Source organism: Echinops telfairi, unplaced genomic scaffold, assembly GCF_000313985.2.
Source record: "Echinops telfairi isolate 266 unplaced genomic scaffold, ASM31398v2 ScPeMD7_31;HRSCAF=116, whole genome shotgun sequence".
Lineage (NCBI taxonomy): Eukaryota > Metazoa > Chordata > Mammalia > Afrosoricida > Tenrecidae > Echinops > Echinops telfairi.
Genome location: NW_022103928.1, coordinates 62270639 through 62281762, shown reverse-complemented (window position 1 = coordinate 62281762; position 11124 = coordinate 62270639). Strand labels below are relative to the sequence as shown.

Sequence of the window (11124 nt, the reverse complement as noted above, 5' to 3'; positions counted from 1 at the left end):
GGCCACTGGACATCCCCATGGGTCTCAGGGAGGAAACGAGCCAGTCCTGGTGCGATGTAGCAATGATGAAAAGTACAACTTTCCTCTAGTTCCTAAATGCTTCCTTTCCCCCCACACCCCCCACTATCGTGGCCTGAATTGGATATGAAAGGGTCACGAGTTGAAAAGGGTTTTTAAATACATGGTAGTGATGGCTACGTAACACTGTGAGGGTAATTATTGCCACTGAATAGTCAAATGATATTTTTGTTATATGTAGTTTACCGCAATAAAATAAATAAATAAAAGAAAAAGCTGGCGTGCTTTTGATTCAAAGTCCCTCCAAGGCAGTGAGTACAAAATAGTTGCTCAGTTAAACACTAGTGTTTATAATTCCACCTCAGGACTTAAGTTCCCACAAAGTAAACCGATTAATAATAAGAATTACTAACTAGCAGCCCAATCAAACCATTTTGAGTAAAAGGCATGATAAGAAAAGAGGGAACCGATTACAAGGATCTACATGTGACCTCCTCCCTGGGGGATGGACAACAGAAAAGTGGGTGAAGGGAGATGTCGAACAGGGCAAGATAAGACAAAATAATAATTTATAAATTATCAAGGGCTCATGAGGGAGGGGGGAGAGGGGAGGGATGGATAAAAGTGAGGAGCTGATACCAGGGGCTTAGGTGGAGAGCAAATGTTTTAAGAATGATGAGGGCAATGAATGTACAAGTGTGCTTTACACAATTGATGTATGTATGGATTGTGATAAGAGTTGTACGAGCCCCTAATAAACTATAAAAAAAGAAAAGCTTGTGCAAAAAGCATTTTTCTGCTAGAAAAAAACAGTCTCTCTCTATATATTTTTTTAAAGCTTACTTTTTACCTAAGCAATAATCATATACCATCCAGAGCAACATTTAACTTGGTATGTACTTCTTCTGTGACTTGGAAAGCACATGCTTCCATTTCTTTAAGGAAAAGAGTAAGATGGGATAAAGGGGTTTTTTCTTAAACTGGAGAATGGACAAACACATTCCCAGAAACTAACTAAGCTAAACGATGATGCTGGAATGTCAGTGTTGCTTGGTGTTGTCCAACTGGCTTCGCCCCATAGCAGCTCGAGCGTTAAGGGAAGACCTTCCCCGTGTGACTTCGTGGACTGGGCTCTTTATAGGAGGAGAGAGGGCTCTGAACCAGTCTGAACCATAGCAGAGGCAGCAGACTCTTCCTGGCACAGATGTGTCAATGTGGACCAAACGATGGGTTGGGACCCTGGAACTGGAGACTGGGGGAAGGGGAGGGTACCAAGCCCTTCTAGGGGCATGCGGTGACCTTGGAGCGTGACATATCCAGTGGTGCTCAGATGGCGACCACTCTCTCAGTGGAGAGCCCTGGCACAGGCTGACCCGTGTGACACAGAGGAAGATTACACTTTTAGCAAGGCATCCTTTCCCATCTTGGTTATCTTTGGGGACACTTGCATTTGACAAATGTGGGTCCGTTCTGGTTTTACAACTGAACTGGAAACCCATTGGAACCCCAGGGGCCTGCTCTTCAAGTTTAAATGAGCTATTGGTCCATGTGCTTATAAAGACCCCTCAAGTTTAAATGAGCTATTGGTCCATGTGCTTATAAAGACCCCTCGGGGAAGTGACAAGGGTACTGTCTGTGGGCTGAAGGGAACCAATCTGGAGGTTTCTTTGTAGAGCTGTCAGCACAAAAGAACAAGTCTTGTCTTAGAACCCTGCACCTTGTCAAAAATATCTGCCAGACCTCCCAGCTCTCTGGAGCTATCTGGGGCTTCCTCTAGGATGCCAGTCTCCGGACGCCAAATCTTCAAAGCAATAGTATTGTAAGAGAAAACAACTGAAACTGTGGGCTCTCTTCTGTTAAAACAAAATAGGAGAGGAGAGGGGGTGCAAGTCCTGTGGAGGAAAAGTCCGTGTTCAGACACCCAGATGCCTTGGCTGAGCAGTGCACTCTTTCCAAACACAGTTCTCACTTGTGAAATCGGGGAACGATGCCCACTCGCAGGCTTGTGTCCTCACCATGCGCCTGGCGGGTGCCTGCTCTCTCGTCTGTGCTTTAACTGCACCCTCTCCTGCTGTTGATGGGTACTTCTAGGAGCTGTTGAATGTTGAAGCTAACGTGGAAAATAAGAGGGAGAACTCGCATCTATTTATTGAGCAGCTAGTTCTTTAAAGGACTGGCATATACTAGCTGTTCAATAAATAGAGAGGAGTCTTCCCTTCTGTTTTTTCACGTTAGCTTCAACATGATCCATAAGTAGCATATCACCTATAGAGCACAAGCATATTTCTATAGATGCCACAGCACAGATAAGAGCACATCTTTATGGGAGTAGAGAGAGCCTCATCTTTGCTCCACGGAGCGGCTGGGGGATTCAAACTGCTGACCAACTCTTAACTTACAACACCACCCGGGATCCTCTGATCTGCTTCATCATTGTTTAGCAATATATCAGATCCGGTATATTTTCTACAAATGTCCTAAAACCATTATATGGTCAATTTGATAATTCTGCTAACTGTATTTATTTATTTATTTTAGAGGCAATGCTGGAGAATTTTTAAAAAATAATTTTATTGGGGGCTCTTACAGCTCTTATAATATTTCATACATCCATTGTATCAAACATATTTGTACATATGTTGTCATCATCATTTCTAAAACATTTTCTACTTGAGCCTTTGGTATCAGCTCCTCTTTTTTCCCCTCCCTTCCCCACCCAATTCTGCTGACTTCAATCCTGGCAGAAAGTTTGTTTTCTGGATGAATAAATATCAGTAAATCAGACAATTTTGGACTAAGAAGCTACATGTGTCCTAAGCTGTTAAATTTGGAGTGACGTTCAATGCTCAACCTCGGTAATTATCATCACTCCAGGAATAGCTGGTGTTTTCATTGTTTTAAAACACAATGTTTGGCTCTCTGGCTCCCCTCTCTACCCTCTCCTCTCCCGTCCCCTCTCCCTTGTTCCCTTGCCCTCCTTCCCTTCCCCCTCTCTCCACGTGGACCACCAACCTGGGCTGAGTTGGACACCAAATAAGGAGGCCTGAAGAAGACCTGATGTGCGTGAATTGTGACCTGGCGAAGAAAACGGAAAGTCCCAGGGCTTGCCCAAAGGACAGACACGCTTTCCTGGGAAGAAGTATGACCAGAGTGCTCCTTAGCGGCAGGGATGGCCACACGTCATCGTCTGTACTGTGGGCGTGTGGCCAGGAGAGAACAGTCCGGGGAGACCACGGTGCTTGGTAAAACAGAGGGGCAGCGGCAAACAGGAAGGTCTCTGACAAGGATTGGGTGTGGGCTCCAGCACGGGAGCGATCGTGAGGCTGGCGCAGCACAGGGCGTGTTTTGCTCTGGTGCCCAGGGTCGCTGTGAGGTGGAGCCAACTGCGTGGCACCCAACACGAACAACAACCTGGCTATTTGGCGGAACTGCACAGACTCTCCAACGTGGAAGCCCTGAGGGTGCTGTTGGGTACACACTGGACTGCGAACCAGAAGTTGGGCAGATCCAATCCACCAGCTGCTCAGGGGAGGAAAGCTCGGTTATCTGTTCCTGTAAAGGTTGACCGTCTCAGACCCGCTGTAGGGCCCACTATGAGTGGGAATGGCTCCAGCGGGCTCTCAGTGAAGAGCCACATCAAGCAGTTCATTGCACGGAAGTTGCCCAACAAAACTTGCTTCCCTGCGGGGTGTACTGTCACCATGGGGGGAATTCCTCAGCAGGGCTTTCCTTTTCCTCCACGCAGTTGCACGTTTGTTACAGCCCGCCTGTGATTGTCCTGTACCTTCAAGGAACTCTATCAGGACTGCCGACCCCTCCCTCTAAAAAACAAAACATGAAAAACCAGGAGGTGATACCAAGGGCTTACACAGAAAGAAACGATTTTGAAAATGATGACGGCAACATATGTACAAATGTGCTTGATACAATTAATGTATGGGTTGTTATAAAAGCGGTAAGAGCCCCCAATAAAATGATTTAAAAAAAACAACGGAAAACCCCACGATGTTTGACCTGCCCTTCGCATCTGTGACCCTCACAGCTGTTTCCGCCACATGGACAGGCAGAGGGCATCGAATACAGAGCTCACCGGAAGGAAGTCAAGAGAAATGCTGGAGAGGAAATGGAATCTGGTAGTATCATTGGAATTGCTGAAGTTATGCCTGAAGCAATCCCCCTTTTCCCTCCTCATTACGTAAGCCAGTAGATTCCCTGTGGGCTTTAATTATTCATATTAAATTTTCATTCATTTAAAAGTTCTAAGAAAATTTTTTAAATCAACATAATCTGACAAGCACCATCATGTCTGTCATTCATTTTCTTGAAAAGGCACACAAAAAATTCATAGAGGCACAGCTCTATGAATGAACTAAATCAAGTAGAAATTTGAGCGTTGTGTTTAAATCCTATCAAGTAAAAGTGTGTTGCAAATGTAAATTATTTCAAAAGAAAATAAGTCTTTAATGTTGATCGACAAAACAGGGAATCTTGTCATGGAACGTAAGCCATCAAAGCAAGAGGAGCTTCACAGCACTCCACACAGAAACACACAGTGCTCTCCGTGCAAGCCTGCCACGTACCTGCCGGGCCAAATCAGTCTCAAGATGAAAGTTTGGAGCTTCCTAAAAGGAGATAAACCATAAGTAATTTTACTTCTCTGGCGTTTATTCAGATGATGTTAGCCACCTGGCTGGTAGTACATAGGATTTTTCACAAGAGAATTGTCCCTGACTTTGATGGAGGCAGAAGACACCCCTCAGAGCCCGATGTCCTTGCTCCTGAAGTCCAGGCGGCTGCAGAGACCTGTGGGAACGAGCAGCTCCTGGGGCTTACGCGTTGGCAAAAGTTCAAAGTGGCTTGTTGGCACTGACGCACACTGTGCCCGGAGGGTGCCAGGTCTAAGATGTTCACCCTCAGTTTCTCCAAAAAGAAAGGGGCCATGTCTAAGCCCTAAAGAGTCACGTTAGCTCCATGAAACGACAGAGCCAGCGGCTCTAGGGAGGCTCCTTTTAATGTTAGGTGTTCCAAGCTACCAGATTAACTGATGCTTCACCATAGGTGTTTCGTGAACCCAGGGGGATCTCACATTCCACCTACAGGGTTACCAGTCCCTCTGATCCGCAGTCAACCCTTGATGTGGTAGTTCACGGCCACTGAGCCGATTCTGACTCAGAGTGGCCCCTGGTGACAGAGAAGACCTGCTCCCGAGGACTTACAGGACCCGACCTGGTGCTCCTCCTCAGGAGCCACCAAGGGGATCCAACCACCAACGTTGAGGTGAGCAGCCAGGCATGTAACCATAGTGCCACCAGGATTCCTCAGTCAACCCTAAGACTCGCGAAACTGGGCTCCTGCTATGCCCTTCCGTGTTCACAGGCATGTGGCGCACACACAGCTAGTTTCCGTCACACACAACACAGGTGACCAGCTGCCTCCGTCACGCAGTGTAGAGAAGCTGAATATAGATTAAACCGAAGGCAAGGCTTTCGTCAATCAATAGGCACCCACGCAGGGACGCTGCTCCCCGATCAACCGGCTGATCTGCATCCATCCTAAAGAGGGGTTTTGTGTCTGTAACCCAACATCGTCGTGCTGCTAGGAGGAATCCGTAACAGAAGATGTCTAACCTCAGCCTACTGATAGTATGTGCAGTTGAATCGCCCTAAATAGGCTTTGATGCCTTCCTAAGGATATGGACTAAATGAATATTGATACTTACTCCTTTGTTTTAGAAATAAAATATACAATCCTAGAACCAGTAAACCAGACCCGCAAGGTTGTCTGTCTTTAAAAAGTCACAAAATACTTCCAATGGGCTGTATGGAAACCTTTAAATTTCCCCTCCCCCCCTCCAAAAAAATCACCATATAACCAGGAAGAATGCCTATCCTGGTTGCTTCAAAGATTGTAAAGCGCAATCTTTAAAAATAAATAAACAAATAAAATGGCAATTTTAAAATGGCTTTTTTCTTGACCTTTGGTTTTCTATTATTGTTTGCATTGAAGTAGGTAGAAGAAAAATGGAATGACCATTTACCAAAAAAAAAAAAAGAATCAAGTCTTTTTCTTCCACCTCAGTATCTTGCGGGCAGCGGGGTGGGCGTGGGGTGCGGGGCTGTCAGCTTTCTGAGTGGGCTGGTTGGGATCTGGGCTCAACGGGACAAGAGGATAGCATCTGTTAGGCGCCATGCTCTCTCCCAGTGTAGACTTGGAAGTTGTTTCTGCTTTTATTCAAAAAGTAAAAACTATGCACATTCAAAACTATTGATAAAGTAGAAATTTTAAATATGGATAATCCTATGGTCATTTGGCTCCTTGATGACATTTTGTTCAAACTCATATCCTGTAAAAATATTATGAATACTTCCTGCAACCGTTTTTTCGGGGGGAGGGATATATAGTTTAAATCAGTTTCTATATGTTATTTCCACAAACAGAAAGTCCACTTGGATGCGGACATCATTGGCTGTGGGGACGGGGTTATGCAGGCCGAGAACTCAATGGTATGCTCTAGTTTCTCTTTTGCTAAAATGTAGGGATCTTTTGTAGCAGACCCTGTGAAATCATTTGCTACAAGAACAACAGGGAAAATCCTTATCCTATCTGACAGCTTCAGGATCCTCTCGTGGGCCACTGACAGACGGCCAGCGAGCTCTCTCAGCGAACCTGCAAGTGTGTAAACGCCTTCCTTAAGAAATTCTTTCCTTTAATGTGGCAATTTAAACCTGTGGTGATTTATTCTTAAACCCAATGCTCTATACTTGTGTCCTCTGGTAAAAGCTGAGAGTGAAAAACAAACAAACACCACCAAAAACAACAGCCCTCCGATTTCTAGAGATGGGCTAGGGAAATGGGACTGCTTGGGCCTGTAGCCGAGTGGTAGATGACGGCTTGGCGATCATCATTTACCTCATGGGTCTCTAAATGCCCTACCTGATCTGCCCAGGGCTAGTCTGTGCTCTTTTTCTAAATGCTGCCTCCACCCGGCTGCCTCAGAGACAAACAGACTGGATGAGGGTTCATCGATTACTAATACCTCCAGACGTAGTTAGAAGGGGGGAAAATCTGGTGTTCTAACCAAGTATCACTCTTTGAAAAATTAATTGGGCTAGTTGCATAGTCTTAATTATTTACCGGCTCCATCATAAGTAAAAGAAACTTCCCTTTGCCAAAGCCTCGCTTCTCAAAAGCATCTTTTCATTGTAATGTGAATGGGGAAGAAAAAAAAGAAAGAAAGACAAACCCAGCATTAGAAATGTACTTTTAAAACACAAGCTGAACCAGCCTTGGGCTTGAAAACATTGGACAGGCTCCAGATGAACACAGCTCCTCTCAGTCAATGGAGCCTCCAGCCCCGGATTCTTTTACCCAGAAAAGCCCCCCCAACCCCATCCCGCAACCCCTGTTTAAAGGGCCCACGAATGGCATGCACCCAGGGAAAACAATCCGAGAACAAAAGCACCCACCGGGGTGCCTAGAGAGAAACACAAGGTCCCTTCGGGAGTTTCCCCTTGCAGTCAGGCTCCCTCAAGGCGGACGCCCACGTGCACGGCTCTTACCTTCATTTCGATCACCGTCTGCAGAGCCTTGGTCTTGGCGGGCTCCGGCTGCAGTTGGCTCCTCCGATGCAGTTCCTGCGGAGGAACACGACAGAAGTAAGCCTGCCGGTTCATGCTTCTGTTACACCATGCCCCTCACCCAGGTAGGCACCACACAGCGCACAGGCAGGATGGAGCCACAGGTGCTTGGTGCCTAGCTCCTCCTCTGCCGCCTCCTGCCTGAGCCTGAGTGCGGGTGGAAAGCGCCCGGCACATGCGCTATTTCTGAAACGTGCATCAATAATGAATGTCAACTGTGACAGAGCCGGCAAGTCATCGTGGTCCAAGTACTGTTCGGCACCGGGGCTGATGCCCAGCCTCAAATCATAATTTACTAAAGTCCATTCCTTGGCACTCCCAACGCCGGCAGAGCAGGGAAGGGGAGGGGAGGGACAGTGACTAACTAACGCGGTGGCAAATCCTCTGCAGGCTTCCCAGGCAGGTTTGCAATCGGCGATTCCAAACCTTTTCAGGATAACGGTGTCACTATGGAACCCTGCGGAGGAATCTCTGCCTTCCTAATTCACAGTTTCGGTCCTTGTTCAAAATCGCATCAGTGTGCGATATGTTCATGGCCGTGTGGCTCCAAGAACTTGCAAGGGGCATGAATATGAAGGTGCTCAAGTGGTTAAGGCCACATGTGGTCCCAAGTGCATCCAGAATGCGCTGGGCATTTCTTTCAGTAAAAGGAGCACGGGACAATGACCGTTTCGAACTTGGTTCTAAGGAGACTTTGAAAAGTGGTCTTGGCAGAAGAGAAGAGAAGGGGCAACTGTTATTGGAGCGCGCTGTGGTGTTTACTCAGTGTTCCATTTAAGGAGGCAGCCAATGACGGCAGTGAAGGGAACGGCTCCCGCACCATCCACACTGGCTGCACCTCACCCAAAGAGTCATGCCCTTAGAACCTAGAAAACCCACTGTACGTTCATCACGGCACAGGTGACCGCCAACAGGGCAGGCCACCATCCGGCACATATTTGTGTAAAAAACAAATAATACATTTAATCAGAGGTAGAGAAAAGGACCACCGTAATTTCCAATCTTTTTTTCCAAGTAAGGACATTTTAAAACAACTCTTATCTCCATCATGACCATCGATTCTCAGTCCCATTCACAAAAAAGGGATATGCTGACATAGCAAATATCAGGGGTGGGGTGGGGGATAGAATCCCACAATAAAGGATAGACCTTCTTAGGAAAACAGTCTGTAAGCTTTTGCCCATGGCCCATTATTATGTTTTTCTTTAGTCTGCCAATTGCCCAGAAAGTCCTGGTCCTGCCTCCAGGGGCCATGCCCAGAGGCCAAACCAGGGCATCACCACCTGGACAGGAGGGCAGGGGGAGGTGGACAGGGTCCAAGAAACATCTTTTCTTCTTAAGAGTCTTCACTGGGGCACAGCAACACAACTATGAGAAATAACTTCTCAACCCGATTCTAGAAATGTGCTTCTTTTTGCTTATGAGAATTCTCCCATAGGACGTAGGCCATTTCCCCCACGAATAGACCCTTGTGAGGGAAGGAGCCCAATACTATTGAGTCTGAGTGATGCATTCTCAAGCCAAAATGTCACTGCCATCGAGTCTGTGCTGACGCAAGGTGACTCCATGGGGCAGGGGAGAGCTACAGTCTTGGGAACTCAGGAGAAGAGCCCACTGTCTCTCTGGAAGGGCTGGAGGTTTCAAACAGCTGACCTTGCAGTTAGCTAACAGCCCTGCTGGTAATCAGGTGCCACCAGGGATCCTTGACTTATGACTAGAGAAACAGAAAGAGACCCATCCAACTGAAGAACATTTAGTTCTTACATCATGCTCGATACTCACCTTCAGGAAGAGATCACTGAAGATAAGGGTGCTACAGCAAAGTGTGGTAAAGAAAGCAGATGGTGTCTGGCTATCAATTGGAATAGTGTCCGGAGTCTTAAAGGCTTGTATTCAAGCAAGCAGACATCTAAGCAAGGAATCAGCCAAATCCACACAGAAGGAGCACACCAGCTTGTGTGATCCAACGGTGACAATTGTAAAATTCAAATATGGCAAGGGGAAAGCTACCAGACCTAAAATTATGAATACCACTTTGTGGAAGCTATGGAGGACAGTGGGAGCCCAAAACCCATCTGCAGAGCATCTAGTCAGACCGAGCTGCTGGCAGGTCCACTCTAGCCACGGCAAGAGTCCCAAGTAGCCTCACTACCAGTCAGAGACCATGCAATCCTGACTGTGGGGGATTGAACTTGGTAGCAGGCAGTTGTCCTCCCTATACACAGGACCTGAATTAGTACTAGGTGCAAGTCTCTCTTAGATGTCCCATGACAGAAATTTCTTCCCTGGCTTTTTGAATGTTAGTGGGGGTCTTCTACCTCTTACATATCATTTGTGTCTTTGCCTTTATACTAATGCAACCTTATCCCTCCACCTCAGTGCGATTTGCCTTGCACTGTTTTCTGTTGGGTTTCCCAGCTGTGAAGCCCAGGAGGACTGGGTGGGAATAACTGATACAAGGTGTGGTAGGGAATGCAGGGGGGGCGGTGGGCAATGGGGAGGGAAGGGGGATTTCGGGAATGGACAGTGAGGGCGACAGGAGGGAGGATTAGAACTGACAGTGATTGCACAGCTCAGTTGGAAGGTGGTGTGACCTTGACGAGGAGGGGTAGGAGGCTCTAAGAGCGATGAGGTGGTGATTGTACAACTCACCTTGGTGTGACTGAACGGCTGAACCATTCAATTGTTGATGTGTGAATTTTGTGCCAATAAACTGTTGGGGAGGGGGGGGTGAGAGAATCCTTGTCCTTTTCTGAGCACTGGCCACAGCGGTCATCCTAGATAGGGCTCCCTAGATATGGCTGAAATGTTCTGAACAGATCCTGGTCTGTTGCTCATCTGACAGATTGGCCTTGCAAGTAGCTGTCATTTATTGGGTTTCTAATTGACACTGTATCTTTCACACCACATCATTCGCCTGTGGGGTGGTGAGTCCAGTGGGGGTGCTGGTAAACCTCTAACAGGGGGCACCGACCACGGCCAACTTCAAAATGTACAGTAGACCTCACTGTAGAGTATGGCTCTCAACCTTCCTCATGCCTTGACCCTTTCATGCAGTTCCTCACGTGGTGGTGACCCCCAACCATAAAACTACTTTCGTTGCTACTTCATCACTGCAATTTTGCTACTGTTATGAACCGTCCTGTAAATATCTGATACGCAGGATGTATTTTCACTGTTACAAATTGAACATAATGAAAGCATAATGGTTAATCACAAAAAATTATGAAATTCTATATTGTGAAATATATATTTCTAATGACAAATAAGTGAAATTTTGTCTTGAAGCATGGTGTAGCATGGGTAACAGTCTTAATATAATGACAGTAAACTCCATTGCTACATTTTGCAACAGTCTGAATAAAAAGCCAACGTCAGTGTGAAGGTTGAGATAGCTTCTTTCTCACCAGATCAGCATATCTGCATGTGGGTGGACCCGCCTGGAGACGGATAGAGGACCATGGGAAAT

The 11124-nt window shown here is 46.6% G+C and overlaps 1 protein-coding gene across 4 annotated transcripts in view; it reads right to left on the bottom strand.

Moving 5' to 3' along the window:
* ERC2 (ELKS/RAB6-interacting/CAST family member 2) overlaps positions 1-11124 on the bottom strand; it is a 987816-nt gene that overhangs the window by 712314 nt on the left and 264378 nt on the right. For all 4 annotated transcript variants that reach the window (XM_030885545.2, XM_045290032.1, XM_045290033.1 and 1 more), the window contains exon 3: positions 7578-7652. In XM_030885545.2, coding sequence (XP_030741405.2) covers positions 7578-7652 — 75 coding nt within the window. The remainder of the gene's footprint in view (positions 1-7577; positions 7653-11124) is intronic.